The sequence below is a fragment of the Ostrea edulis genome, chromosome 3, assembly GCF_947568905.1.
Source record: "Ostrea edulis chromosome 3, xbOstEdul1.1, whole genome shotgun sequence".
Classification (NCBI taxonomy): Eukaryota; Metazoa; Mollusca; class Bivalvia; order Ostreida; family Ostreidae; genus Ostrea; species Ostrea edulis.
In genome coordinates, this window is record NC_079166.1 from 59,220,253 (window position 1) to 59,235,638 (window position 15,386).

General features: G+C 34.2%; 2 protein-coding genes across 3 annotated transcripts; both read right to left on the minus strand.

The window, feature by feature from the left end:
* Positions 1 to 1,324: 1,324 nt before the first annotated feature.
* Positions 1,325 to 6,081, minus strand: LOC125676375 (coadhesin-like). The gene is made up of 5 exons (XM_048914250.2): positions 5,320 to 6,081; positions 5,010 to 5,106; positions 4,084 to 4,260; positions 1,962 to 2,135; positions 1,325 to 1,401 (listed from the first exon to the last, which is right to left on the minus strand). The coding sequence occupies exons 1-5, from the start codon at positions 5,620 to 5,622 to the stop codon at positions 1,325 to 1,327; spliced, it is 828 nt and encodes a 275-aa protein (XP_048770207.1). The 5' UTR covers positions 5,623 to 6,081.
* Positions 6,082 to 7,775: 1,694 nt separating this feature from the next.
* Positions 7,776 to 14,989, minus strand: LOC125676913 (scavenger receptor cysteine-rich domain superfamily protein-like). Of its 2 annotated transcripts, XM_048914781.2 has the most exons (5): positions 14,648 to 14,989; positions 14,303 to 14,399; positions 13,964 to 14,140; positions 12,531 to 12,681; positions 7,776 to 12,333 (listed from the first exon to the last, which is right to left on the minus strand). In XM_048914781.2, exons 1-5 carry the CDS (start codon positions 14,957 to 14,959, stop codon positions 12,165 to 12,167), a joined length of 906 nt encoding a protein of 301 aa, XP_048770738.1. In that variant the 5' UTR covers positions 14,960 to 14,989; the 3' UTR covers positions 7,776 to 12,164. The 2 variants fall into 2 exon arrangements, with proteins under 2 accessions (XP_048770738.1, XP_048770739.1); XM_048914782.2 differs by lacking the exon at positions 13,964 to 14,140 and having other exon boundaries at positions 11,141 to 12,333.
* Positions 14,990 to 15,386: the final 397 nt, after the last annotated feature.

Here is a 15,386-nt window from a genome sequence, read left to right on the forward strand (position 1 = left end):
CGTTTTAATTTACATTGTTCATTCAAGGTAAAGTTTAGATAAATGAACACTAAAATACAAATCTAAAATCCTTAGTTTATTGGTTATTATCATTATGCTAGCAAACATTTCACTGTGTTTATTTAGATTTTTAAAAAATGTCATTTATCATGCTTTGGAAATCAAACATGTAACACTAAATGTATGGTATTTGCACATTGAAAACATTAAGACCACATGCTCTGTTCTGAATGTGCGCTGATCTTGAAATCGAATTCATTATAATTACAACACAATCAAATTGAATTCTGTTGAATACAAAAAATATCAATAAATCGATCATTTCATCAGTATTCGTTTTTGTGTACTAGTACATAAGTTAGGAAGGGAAAAGCAAATAATTTTGTCAATAAACTAATCAATAGATAATCAATAAAATCAATCAGATTGGTAGTAGTTCATCTTTATTCTAATGCATATAATCATTTTATTTCTACAACTCTAAAAACCTAAAACCGATAATAAATCAATGAAATCAATCATAATTGTGGGGAAAAAATATGCCAATTGTTTCATTAGTTGTGTAATCTGTTTTAGTGTGTACTAGTACATACAGATATAAATTAAGGGAACAGAAAATGATTGATTCATTAAACTGATCAATAGATTTTCAATAAAATCAATCAGATTGGTGGTAGTTCATGATTATTTTAAGTTGCACATGTACAAAACAACAGAAACATATCATCTATCTGCTATGACTTTGAAAAAATAAAACCAATATGAAATCAATCAAAATTTTGAATTAAATTTTTTTTTTTGGTTGAGGCCAACCAAATTTTTAGAGGACAAATTTGAGGCCAGGTCAACTTTTGAGACCAGGCCAAAATCTGAAATGGAGCATAATTAGAGGCCAAAATTGGGGCCAGGCCAATTTTGAGGGCAGGCCAGGCCAATGGGGTCAGGTCAGGTTTTATAGTATGCCGAAGAATAAGTTATCACGGTAGTTTGAACAGTCTTGTTTGGAATAAACATTTCTCAAATTATATGGTCGTTATAGTACTTTTATTTGCAAATACAGCCTATGATTAGATGGGGTGCTGTACACATGTCTCACGTGCTTTGTTGAAGTTCTTTACATATTGACTTTGACTACAAATTATCTCGTTTACCTTACCGAAATATAGGGTTCATGGTGTTTGTGAGCGGTTAGCAGGCACTGCTTAATCCTCCTAAACATCAGATTCCACATTTGATGTGTCTAGTTGTTCGTGTGTGCTTAACTCGTAATTTTTGTATAATTTATGGTATTTATGAAATTGATCACTGTTTGCTATCTTCACATCTAATTGAATATCACACGGAGATTACATTGCAGTTCAACGCATTGGTTGTTGTGCACTTTATTTGGTGTTGAGAAAACTACAAAAATCAATTCTGTTGATTTATCACTTCATTGTAGTCCTACAACTTGACAGTGCTGCGACGAATACTTAAAAAGAAATAAAAAAAAGTTGGTTTTGATTGTCCGGAGGGGGTAGATGGGTTGGTTGGGTGTCCCGATACCAAATAACGACTATTTGTTTTATTTTGAATTTGCCAAGCCGACTACATTTCGCGTTAGAAATGAAAGCATATTATTAGAAATCCTTTTTTCAGATCGTGGCATGGTTATATTGCGTAAACGGCCAAATATTACTTGTTCGAAATGAATAGAAATTACTTGCATTCCTTACAAAATATTTTTGTCGATTAGCAATATATATCATCCGATTAACACTTTTATACCAATTTTCAACACAATCATTTGTTAAAATTCCCTAAAAGTATCAATTGTCAAGAAGGATAATTGATTTCAGATCTGTGTTTTTGAATTTACTTAATGATGAACGTAAAATTAACCATTGTCTCATGCAATACTATGCCGTTGCATTCCATCCCAGCCCACCAGATCCCCTTTTGATACACGGAAAAACACTTACCGGGACACTGGCCCCTTAAGCAATTGATGATCTCCGTGGGATTTCCACTACAATATTGACCCCCGTACATTGGTAGAGGGTTGTTGCAGGGCCGTGTTCGCAGTTTTGTTCCGAACCAGCATGAAACCTGATAACAAGGTGTCCACGCCTGCCAGGCACCCCATCCTCCATTAACTACAGCAAACAAGATACTTTCATGTTTATGATGTTGAATCGCAATCCGACAAAGTATTTCATCATTTTTCAGTACAATTTCACAACTCTAAGAACAAGGTACGACTGTATACATGAAAAGGCCCAAAAAATTTCTCTCTATAAAATGTCTCTGGAATTAACCTTAATCAGCGTTTTAAGAAAGTAAAATATATGCCAGGTATACTATGTCAACAAAATCATTATGGTATTCCTAATTGGATGGCATTATGACATCATGAATAAGACATTTCCCGCCTTTTTTTCAAAATAAGCCTGAAAACTGCCATATATCATACATATTATTGCTCAGGAAAAGATGTGCGCATTTGTCGAGCAAAATGAAAATAATATATATTGTGTATTATTTTAAGATGAAAAACATACTTGAATATGAATTTGCTCGACGCATGCGCTGTATGTTTTCTGAAAGGAAAACTCCCTGAATTTGTGGCTATTTTCATTGAAAATGGCATTTCTGCAATTTTATGCCAACTTCTAGCTCTCGTCATATGACACAAATAATTTTGCTGATCAAACTGAGCGGATTTTGGGTTTGCTAATCTATTCCTTATTTCAATTTCAGGTTTTAAGCTCCAAGTGAAATCATCGATATTTTGGGCCAAATGACTTTAGAAACTGTACCTACTCCTTTGTCAATTATTTATTCAGTTCGTTATCTTCCATTTTTTTCATATAAGAAAGATACATTGTATGTACATCATTTGGAAATGATTGATCTAAAAATATCGCAAATTCAAAGTCACTAACTGCATACACTGGAGGAATTAAATTGACGACTGACTATGATGATGATGATGATTATAATAATAATTATGACGACAATTCCCTATTTAGAACATTGCATTGTAAGGGTTTTACACTATATTTTAGTAACCAAAATCCTGCTTTTGAAATTGAGTTTTGCTATGTTTTTGTTTGATGTATTTAATGATATACATATGCATCAATGACTTTTTCACACGAATGCATATCAAATTCTATTTTGATTTTATTGTAGACCAAATCAAACAATGTATTGGAGAGCAAACAGTGAATTAAAAAAAAACGCACTCACAAAACATTGCAACTAATTAATTTATAATTAATGACAAACTGATTCACTGGTTTGTAACTTCCATCCACATTAGCATAACAAGACTATAGTATGAAAAGTGAAAATAACGAACGGTGATGAATCTCACAACTCCTATAAGGAGTATAAACTGAAGAGTTGGAAAAACACAGACTCCTGGATATACCACAGGTGGAATCAGGTGACTATGGAAGGCAAGCAGCCCCTGGCAACCGGTCACACTCACTATGAGCCGTAAATATTATATGGTCTAACAATCGATATGAAACACGCCAGTCAGCATTTGATTTAATAATGCGTTGAGTCGACATTCTAGATCATTATAACGGTCATAGAATTTGCGAAATACTGACTTTAAACGATGAAACTCCTGCATCATCAAGTTGTTTTTCAGTATCCTGTCTCAATTTGAAAAACTGGCCATGTGGAGAACAATCTCTTGGTTATCGAATCAGTTGAAAGATATAAACACCATTTGTAGGTGATAATTGAATATTACTACTCAAATATGGGAAGTTGGCGATGGATAAATTGAAATCATTCCGTTTATCCTTTTGTTTGTTTGTTTGACATCCCTTCAAGAATGTTTAATTTTCATTGAAGATATAGGACTCACGGCGGGTGTGAGCGGTCGACAGGGGATACTTACCCCTCTTACATGTAGGCATCTGATCCTATTTCTGGTATGTCTAAGGGTCCGTGTTTATGCAACTCACTATTTTTCATTCATTGTATCAGTTATGTGATTGATCACTGTTCCTTATCTTCACCTTTGTTTAAAATGTCACGAGTGAATGAAGTAGAGGATTGTTTTGAAGATTTTTTATGTATTACCCTGTACGCCACATTCATATAACAATGTCGACCACTTCCCCCAGGGCGAACAAGTTATTGTATCGCTGGCGTCTGAACCTGAGTAACCGGGATTACATTCGAACGTCACCGATGGAGGGTAAAACGTCTTCTTGGCGATCTTTCCATTCTGTAAGTCTGGGATAACGTCATTACAACCTGGACAAATAACACGCTATATCCTTAAATTTACATTTTAACAATTGCGTCAATATGTTTAATATATCAAACAATAAAGGCCAACTTCTTTTACACACAGATTTTGAATGCAACTTATTGTTATTGGTATTAACCACAACATCAAATCGATCCTTTATTTGTTGCAAGGTTTCATATCATCCAATAATTGACAAAAATCATTAACCAGTATCAGCTGATATATTTGCAACGTTGATTAGTAATGCGTGTAATTAATTTGATTATTACATCAATTACAGTTCTTGATATAAAGCTGTGCATACGTTTTAGAAATTGTGGGTTGTTTATAATATTACAAATACTATGTACTCCAGTTCAAACTCCATGTAATTGTGTGCTGTTGTAGAGCTATTTTATTTCTTCAATCTCGTTCTTGAAAATTTCTGTTGGACTCATATATCAATAACATAATATCCATTTTTCTGATACAGGAGAGAGATATTTAGGAAATATAACTTTTTTATTTTCACGAAGAGCAGCAACCATAGTTTTGTAAACTTAGCGATGTGTGCGACTCATAACCGTTTTCCATATACAGGTACTACGAACACTATACCCAAAACAAAAATTATCACCAATTGTTAAAAAACGAAACATGAATAAATTCCAAAAAACATTATTTTCCCTTGTGCTTCTACATTTAACATTCCTAATTGGAATGATCAAGCAACATCGCAGTAATTGTAAATTATTCAAATTAAAGAATTTACCAATGGTGATGCAGATATATCCGTTGACCTCTGTATGTACACATTTCGAGTACTCATTACATGGGCCATCCCCGCATTTCTTGTCTTGGTATTCAAGCTACAATCACCATACTAACACCATTAAATATTTCTGAAGTATTTTGATGTATTTTAGTATAAAAAAATACTTAGGGTAGAAATCAGAAACATGAACATTCCAAATGAAATAGCATGTGTATGACAAACATATATTAATATTACGAAATGGTTGTTAAGTACATATATATGGAATGAGATAAATCTATATGAATCAGTTATATTTTATACTCACGATTCCAGGTATTTCCTTATAGATAAAACTATCATCATCTACTAAATTTAAGCTTTCGTTTCTCTTTTCTCTGTTCATTTCGCACATAAAATGGATACGGTTAAAATTAATGGACAGGCAAATGGCATACGCTTCACATTCTTTGAAACACGAATTGAAACCGATATCAAATAACACTGTGAATGGTGATACTGGTAATTTCTTTCCCACTTCGCGGTCGTCAGTGCACATATCCTCTGTCATGCCATGTGACAATATTAAGGAAACTAGCAAATGAATTCGAAATTCGTCTATCATATACATGGTGTGATTCGACGATCAACTGGTTCCAAAGAAACGCAATCACATGTCAGATTCCACTTTCATTTATTATTGCATCCCCTCTAACTTATAATCAAACACATTTTCTTCATTTTTTAAATCAATTGAATTGCAAAATATTTTCTTCTCCAATTTTGAATTAAGCAAGAAAGTGGGTATACAATTATGTTCGCCACCTCATCATCCTCATTACTTTTCCGAGGACGCAAAGCATGCACTTGTTGAATTTGATAAGTTGTGTCACATAGTGTAGATAAAATCCACCAAATAAGAACACGTCCATGTTTTGCGGTATCACGTGATGCTTTGTTTCATTGGACCTTCCTATTGTTTATCGTCTTGTTTTGTATTACAATGGGTAGCCAATACAATCGGAATATTGCAACTCATTCTCGACATCGATTGTTTCAGTGGATTTATAGTATCCCTATCCGGTGTTATCCTGTGTTATTACACTGCTAGGTCAAATATATATATGATCAAAATTAAAAAAAAAAGAAGAAGATAATTTATCGATGATCTTACAAATAATCATAGTGCGTTTATGACATGGATGGTGAATATAAAATCTTGATATTGTATGCAACGTGTTTCGAAATGCTAACTACACATGTTGCCTGTCTTCCACCGGCTTTCTATCAAGTGAAAACTCATTTTGCATAAGCAACCCCATTGGCTTGGATTTAAAATTACACTAATGAAAGAAGATATAATACTTTTCCTAAATGCGCTAAAAGTAAGGCTTTCTTCCTTGTGGAATTGTTTCTGCAATGCTCATATAAGAGTGCGGTGTTTGCCACATTCTTAATTTTGTATTCTTTGCATTGTTTGTGAGATTGATCACTGTTCATTATCTTCGTTTTTCATTTATCACTTTTCGTTATTTTCACTTTCATTCTAAACCTGGTTTCCATTTGCAATGCTGCCCATGCGATTCATTTAAGTACGATTATCCATACAGTCCCTAGGTTATCGTACAGACAAAGGGCTAACGGGGTCTGTGTTTACATTATTAACGAGTATAATGTCATTATTTGCATGGACTCTACTAAATCCGTGCGATGGCTGTGTGAAATTTGTTTTAACAATATACTCTATACACTAGTCCACGCGGGATCTCAGCTAGTCTCTTGGGAATCGTGTGGAATCAACATGGTTACTGTGTATATGATATGCGAATGTTCCATGAGACTACACTATGCGTACGATTTAAAGCACATTTTCAATATCGCCATGCAGATATCTGCCAGTAGATTGTATGACGTGTGTATTGACTATGAGCTTACGATCTAAAAACAAAATGCAGGCTACGGAGTCGCGTTTTCAGACGAAATTCTAACCGTAAGTCACTGCCTGCCATCGCACGGAAGTCGCTTGTTAAGATATAGAGGGCCGGGTTACGGGCTCTGTTGTATCATCGCAGGTAAACTGTGAACAAGGATATCTTATAATCCTCAAAGAAGAAAACGCTAATGATGAATTTTCAACTATTTTGTCGAAAGCTAAACCTGTATGACAATTTGTGATATGAAAACAAGAATGTTATCTTCCTTTGTTAATGAGATTGACCATTGGTCCCAATCTTCACTTATTCAGGAAATTGATCATCGTATAACGTGTTCCATTTCTATTGTTAGACCGTATTTATAGACGGCTTTGGACTACGGATTATTCCGTTTACCTGATCAAGATATTGGACTCATAATGGGTGTGATCGGTCAACAGGTGATGCTTACTCCCCTAGGCACCCGATTGCATACATCATATATATCAAGGGATTCGTATTTACACAACTCCTAATTTTGTATTCCTTATAAGAGTTGTGAGATTAATCACTTTTTTCTTCACATTTTCATCTTCACATTTTTTTCCTCACATTATCAGTTACTGTACGTTTTTTCTTCATAATGTTTTATTTCCATGGTCGTTATAACGATCTAGTTCGTCAATACAGCCTATCATTGGGTCAAATGTTGTCTGACATATTTCATACCGATTGTTAGGCCGTTCTTAACACACTGATGTTGACTACGGAGAACTCCATTCTCGACTTGAGGCTAGCGATAGGAAAGTATGTGTAAACACAATGGGTCAAATACCACAGATCAAAACAAAACAAAATACCAATATCTTAATCTGATTTCAATACAGTTTATTGTAGAGTAATATTTACAATGAATTTGTAATAGGTTTGTAAAACTAAAAACAATCTCTCCCTGAAACATCTTACGATAACGACCAACATCCGCCCATCAATATATTTGTATGTATAAACTGTCTATTCTTCAGGGCGAGGAAATATTTTATAGAAACAAGAATATCAATGAATGACATAAAAATGAATGCAGACCACTATCATGACTTAAGCACAAAGACCAGAAGAAACATAGTCAATATATCAAATGCTACATGAAGCGATGAACATACACACATGTACTGACCCTGAAGCGTGCTACTACACCTCCAAAGCGTTTCGTTTCGTTCCGTGCAAACCGTTCACCGTTCCGTACAAACCGTTCACCGTTCCGTACATACCGTTCAGTGTTTCATGCAAAACGTTCACCGTTCCGTGCAAACCGTTCAGCGTTTCTTGCAGACCGTTCAGCGTTTCGTGCAAATCGTTCTGTGCAAGAATCGTTCTGTGCATGATCAAGCCACGCCCATATAATCGTGTAGATCGTTCAAACCACGCCCTTAGAAACGTACAGACCGTACAAGTCATTTCGGCATGGGATGTAGAACAGGTAAACATTGTTCGGAATTTGACCAATTATTTCAAAATGTCTATAAGAAAATACAATACCACTTCCTTACCCTTGGTAGTTTCTAGCAAGTGCAGAGACATGTGATAGCTCTGCACTTGTTTTTTCTTTTTATTTATATTTTTTTTGTATGTAGGAATAATTTATTTGTCTTGTTACATTTATATGATCAAGTTTCTCTTTTTAGATAAAACATATTTTCATCAAAATCGTTTATCGGAACTGTCTGCATAATACAAAGACCGACCTGTGAATAACATGTATATTCTACGCAAATTCCAAGCGCCCCCCCCCTCTCCTTTTTTTTACCACAATAGATATAAGCTAATCCGGGTATTTGAAATTAACATTCGTACAGAAGGTGAAAATCGGCGGGGGCAACTGAAATATGACAAAAGAGGTGTTTATATCTTTTGTCTCTCAAAATTGAATGCAGTTTTCTATAGGTTTAAAATCGGGGCAAATGAAGAATCTAATTAAAATTGGATATTAGATCCGCTCGCATATCGCATTATTCATTTAATCTATTCATTTATATGATTTATTTCGCAGTTTATTTCAATCATGTTTTGATTGTTTCTTTTGGTTTTGTATCTTCATGACAGGTTCTTATCGACTGGCTAATTCTATATCTAGATGCACCCCGCTCGGGAATATGTTCCAGTCTTACGAGAATTTTAAAAATAATTTTATCTGTTGTCATACACGTATGTAACAATGTATAGGTTTATTCAAGATCTGTCTTTGAGAAGAGGCCTAGAATATAGAAATTGCACACACGTTTTAACGGCATTCAGATTGAATGTACAAAAATAGCGATACAGACGAAATGAATAAATAAAGTTGAATAATAAATATTTCATGACGATACAATGTATGCATGTTTTTTCTTTATCTCTGAAGTTAAAAAATATTCATTTCCTTTTATTCCAATGTGTTCGTAAGTCATTAAACTATTCCTTGTTTAAACTAACCCCAGGCTGTAACAAATAATGCCGGAAAAAAAACAAAGCGTGCAGGTCATGCCTAGCGTTTCGTGCAGAACCTTCACAACCCTCTCCCCGCCCAAAATAGTTCAATCTTTCCTGACGAGAAGTTTCTTTAAATCAGTTTATCTGTTTTCATACACGTACACAGTCACGTATATAAAATGTATAGGTTTATTCAACATCTGTCTTTGGGAAGAGGCCTGGAATATGCAAATTGCAAATGTAATTTAACGACACTCAGAATGAATGTACAAAAATAGCGAAACAGACGCGACCATTTCATATTCAGTTTCAATTAATTTAATAGAGCAATGAATCAATACAATTTGATTAATCAATATTCCGTGACGATATGATTTTTGCATATTTTTCTTTCTTTCCGAAATTAAAAAAAAAATAATTTGTTTTCATTCTAACGTGTTCATAAGTCATTGATCTAATAAGCAAAACTGAAAATTACCGCGTCGTACATGAGCAATCATTATAAAATTAATCATTATCATTTCCTTTTCAACCTTTTTTAGTATCTAGAATACTGCAATTATATTGAAACTATCTGAACCAAATATTACCGAAAAAATCACAGGATGCAGGCCACCCCTACCGTTTCGTGCATGTCGTTCCAAAACGTGCAAGCCCCGCCTACTAAGTGGTCAGCGTTTCATGCAAAGCGTTTCGTGCAAACCGTTCACCGTTCCGTGCAGACCGTTCAGCGTTTCGTGCAAACCGTTCACCGATCCATGCAGATTGTTCATCGTTTCGTGCAAACCGTTCACCGTTCCGTGCAAGGATCGTTTCGTACCGTTCCGTGTAAGTGGTGTAGTAGTACGCTTCAGGGTCCGTACATACCTATATACAAACATACCTATATACATATATACATACACAATTATATACATACACACCTATATACATACAAACATACACACATATAATACATACATACATAATTACATACATACACATCTACACACATGCATGCATACATACATATATACATACACACATACATATATACATGCATATATACACATATATACATACATGATTATGCATACATACATACTAACATGTATATATACATACTTACATGCACTTACATACATACATATATACATAACACATGCATACATACATACGTACATACACACATACATATATACATACATAGATACATACATTCACACATACATACATACGTACTAACTCACCACATATTACATTATGCATCTTCAGTTTTATACACATAATACCTACTATCGAATAAGAATTATGGAGCCATGTCGTGCTACGAGCTGGATCTAGCTACAGAAACATGGTACAGGGTCTGAGGTGTAGCACCTGACGATGACCTCAAAACTATTGCCTCACGACGACCTCAAAATTCTTGTCTGGCACAATTTATAATTAATAACTACATGTAATAACTAGTGACACTCTATTATCAAAATTTTCTTTGGCGACCCTACCCTAATTTTCTTCTCTATATATTTTAGTTATTTCACATGTATATACATACCTACATCACTTTCACTATTACCTGTTACTAATATTACTAATTATTACCTTCTATTAAACTCCAAATAAATAAAAAATATTTTTAATATTTAATTTTAATTTACTTATCATTTTTTTTAATTTTGATTTATTTATTTGATAAATTAAATAAAATTTATTATTGAAAATTATCAAATAAATAAAAAATATGATTTATTTTATTAATTATTTTACTTTTTATTTAGTTTGAATAAATATAAGTTACTTCTTTATTTCATTATGATTTATTACATATGGCCACATGTATGTGTCCGGCCATCAAAAGACAGTACCACAGTCATCAAACGTGTTGGTACACGATGTTCCTTATTTATTTATATTTATTCATTTTTAAACCATGGGACAACCCATACGGAACATATGCATGTTACTACAACATACTTCAACTTCACTATGTTGGTGCATTTGGTAGGAGTTGGAAGATGAGGCTGGATCGCAATGAGATGGATAGTATTATGGCTGATAATACAGTCACCATTCGATTAACAATATATATTTAACCAATCCTACCAATATCACACATATACATATACATAACACATACACACATACATACATACACACATACATACATGCATACACACATACATACATACAAACACACATACAAGTATATACATGCATGCTCTGAAGCCGAATACCACAGTGGTTGCACGGTGAACGACCGATGAACGGTTTGGGAACGAAGGATTTTTATTGAAGAACAAACCCTAAATGGTTTGAATGTACTGCTTGCCATGGAGAATGGAACAGTTCTTAAAGGATGCAGACCGCTTGAAGATGGAGAACGAACGATTTGAATCGGGAGCGGAAATATCTTTGCGAAGAGGAGAAGGAATGTTTTGGCTTTGATTCAAATTCTTCATTTTAGACTATTTCGGATATCTTTGTATGTACTGTATATACAGACAGATGGAAGGGGTTTGCTTGTCTAAATCAAAGTTTCATTATATCATTTATTCAAAATCAAAGTTGAAGCAATGTGGAAGAAATTGAATTAAACTATGCCAAGTTACAGTTCACGATTTGAACGGAATAATTTGTTATGGGAATACAGCGATTCTAGTCCACAACATAATGGATGATTTGATATAATACAGTAATACACAGCAGGGTTATGTTGATAGTTCATTCTAATGTAAGGGTACAGGATTATAAACATTTAAATTCCACAACGACAATAAAAACCATGTCCTGTCATTTTAGAAAAACGCCGTTATTTGCATGTAACACCCGCGTCCTCAAGATGGCCACAGTTGTGGCTTCCTATTGTATTATGGTTACACTCAAGAAGAAGATGCTCCGATCCTGAACACTTCACATTATCTAACCAAATAGGACCGGTACCTTTTCCAAAGTAAGCCTCCGATCTGGATGTTGACAGCCTACGAAAAAAGATTGTAGGTGAAAAAAAAAATGAAGATAGCGAACAGTAATTAATCTCATAAATCCTACAAAGAAAAAAATCTAGAATTGGACAAATACGGACCCCTGGAAATACCATATGAAAATACGCAACCTGATCACTTTAATTTAGACAGCAATTGTAACATATTTCTTTTCGTTAATCACTTGCAATTACCCTGTATATCCTAGCATTTTACACACGACTGATGCTTCAGTATCTGTCCAGAGGTCGTCGCAAACAGTTCCCCATTGACCGTTGATGTAGATTTCAACTCTGCCTTCATGTGTTGAATTTCCATTTTCTAAGCGTAGTAGACCTGTTTGACCTTGATAATAAATAAAATAAAGATCTAAAAACACAGAATTGCAAACATATTATCCATGGCTCATCATTACAGTTACTGAGAGAATGAGTATTGGTAAGTCTTCGGATAAAAAAAAATTGACTAAATTTGTATGGATGTATTTTCATACAGCAATGTTATTGATAGGAAAAAGAAATCCGGCATTTTGTTTTGTTGGTTTGTTTTACGTCCCATTGAGTATTTTTTTTCACTCATTTTGAGACGTCACGAGTTGTAGATAGAGTACCGAAAGTTCAGACATATGCATAGTGATGGCGATCGCAGTGAGGGTTTGCCAACTTCTCATATTTATAGAGCAATATTCCATTATCACATACATATGGTGTTTATATCTCTCAACTGGTTCAATACGCAAGAGCTTGTTCTGCATATGACCAGTTTTTATATCTTGGCAGGCTACTGACAAACATGTTGATGTTACAGGAGTTTCAACAGTCTTGTTTAAAGTCAGCATTTCGCAAATTCTATGATCGTTAAACTGAAACTGTTTTTATTTGATTTAACGCATAATTTTACGCAAAGTATTCAATGGCGTTGTACATGTAAATATAAAAAAAATTAAAAGAATAAACAATTCATCGTATGCATGCAAACACACTCTCATTAAAATAATCTAATATGCCAATTCAACGTATTATTAAGTCGAATGTTGACTGACATGTTTCATACCGATTGTTAGACAATTCTTGACCCGCTGATTTTGACTACAGATTAGTACGTTTACGCGATATACAGCGATATACAGCGATATACAGCTCATGGCGCGTGTGAGAGTTATACAGGGGCTGCTAACTCTCCCTAGGCACCTGATCCCAGCTCTGGTATATCAAGGGGTCTGTGTTTGTCAAATTCTCTATTTTATATTCCTTATATGTCATTGAGTTATACGATTGACCACTAGCCAATGTCTTCATATTCCGTAACGTGCCAACGCCTGCACTGGAACTCCGTTTTAAGGTCATATCCAAAAGACTCGTGATTCTCACTTTTAAATGCAAGTGTTTGGCGAAGGAGCAATCACTCCCTATCTTTACGTCTTAGGTTTGACGCGGCCATGACACGAGCAGGACTCGACCTCACGATCTCCCTGTTCCGTAGCGACGGGTCTAGTATTTTGTAGATGTGTAATACATTTGGCGATTAAACGATACTAAACAGAGGAAATACTGTGAATATACTTTAGTCAATTGGAACTACGACTTTCGGTATATGTTATATCATGGTTATTGAATAGGAAGTGCACCTGAATATTCACATCGATATGACAATATTGGCCATTTCCCCCCAGGCACACAAGAAATTGTATTATTGGTGCCGACACCAGTGTAATCACGGTCACATTCGAAAGTCACTAGCGGAGGAGAAAACGTCTGTTTTACAATCGCTCCGTTTCCCAAAACTGGAACGGAGTCATCACAACCTTGGAAAATAAATTGAAGATCATTTGTCAAAAATAAAGTGCGATGGATTGATTTTAATGAATATAAAATAAGTAAAAATTGATATACTTTATTTGAGCATTGAGCAACATTGATCTGTCAATATATCAATACATTACTGTTGTTGTATTTCAAGACTGTACCTATAGCTAGGCAGACATATTTCTTAAATTTTGTGCGCACACATTTGGAGAAGTGGTTGCAATGAAGATTCCCACATCTTTTATCTCGATAGTCAAACTACAAGCAAGACAAAATATATACAACATATTGTACATATACGTTGATATATAACATCTCCTGTCAGGTGATTATCATAAAACTTGATTCATTACAGATTTAGTCAGTTATATTTATATATCACCTAACTAGAATCAGCAAGTATGTAGACGATAGATTGATACATCTGCTGCAATACAATAATAATGCAGAAAAGTAACTCGTTATTAGATAATCCACTTTGTGGAAATCAAACATTTGGTACTTACAATGTCTGGTATTTCCTTGTAGATAAAATTCCCATCATCTACTAAATATAAGGTTTCGTTTCTCTTTTGACTGTTCAATTCGCACATAAACTGTATACGGTTGAAATTGATGGACAGACAAATTGCATACGCTTCACATTGTTTGAAACACGAATATATACCAACATTGAATAACACTGTAAATGGTACTACTGGCAGTCGCTTACTTATGTAACGGTCACCACTGGGTGGAATGCACAGATCCTTAGCAAGATCATGTTGGAATGTAAAGAAAACTAACGAAACAAATCTAATAAATGTCTTTCTATACATGGTCCTTCTTCAAATGACTGGACATATTTTAAATGAATTTGCAATACGTGTTTACATTGATTTCTGTCTATCAATATCTATTTTGAAATTCAAACCACCATCCAAAGAAAAATTGATTTTATTTTTCGAAAAACTCATTTCCTGGATACTGCATTGTCTTGGAAATGAATGTATAATGATAATTTCAATTCAACGACATATTTTCTTTCAAAACGCAAACCCGGTAAAATTCGATAATTCATGCATTTGATATTATATATCAACTTACTTCCGTAATTCAAAAACAATGCAATACTGATAATATATACATGTAATTGATTAGAACACTACCATGAACTAACATATGGATTTTAGTTGTAGTTAGTAAAGTATAAGTCGATTTTACTTGTAACACAAAATGTAATGGCTGAGTATATTGGGAAAATTG

What these genes read in the sequence shown, in the direction of transcription:
- LOC125676375 (XM_048914250.2), bottom strand. Translation starts at nt 5,622, where the DNA reads ATGTATATGATAGACGAATTTCGAATTCATTTGCTAGTTTCCTTAATA. An exon ending in ATAAGGAAATACCTGGAATC is followed by an intron (nt 5,107 to 5,319) that starts GTGAGTATAAAA and finishes TGGTGATTGTAG; the next exon opens with CTTGAATACCAAGACAAGAA. An exon ending in ATATGAATGTGGCGTACAGG is followed by an intron (nt 2,136 to 4,083) that starts GTAATACATAAA and finishes TGTTTGCTGTAG; the next exon opens with TTAATGGAGGATGGGGTGCC.
- LOC125676913 (XM_048914781.2), bottom strand. Translation starts at nt 14,959, where the DNA reads ATGTATAGAAAGACATTTATTAGATTTGTTTCGTTAGTTTTCTTTACA. An exon ending in ACAAGGAAATACCAGACATT is followed by an intron (nt 14,400 to 14,647) that starts GTAAGTACCAAA and finishes TCTTGCTTGTAG; the next exon opens with TTTGACTATCGAGATAAAAG. An exon ending in ATATGTCTGCCTAGCTATAG is followed by an intron (nt 14,141 to 14,302) that starts GTACAGTCTTGA and finishes TTATTTTCCAAG; the next exon opens with GTTGTGATGACTCCGTTCCA.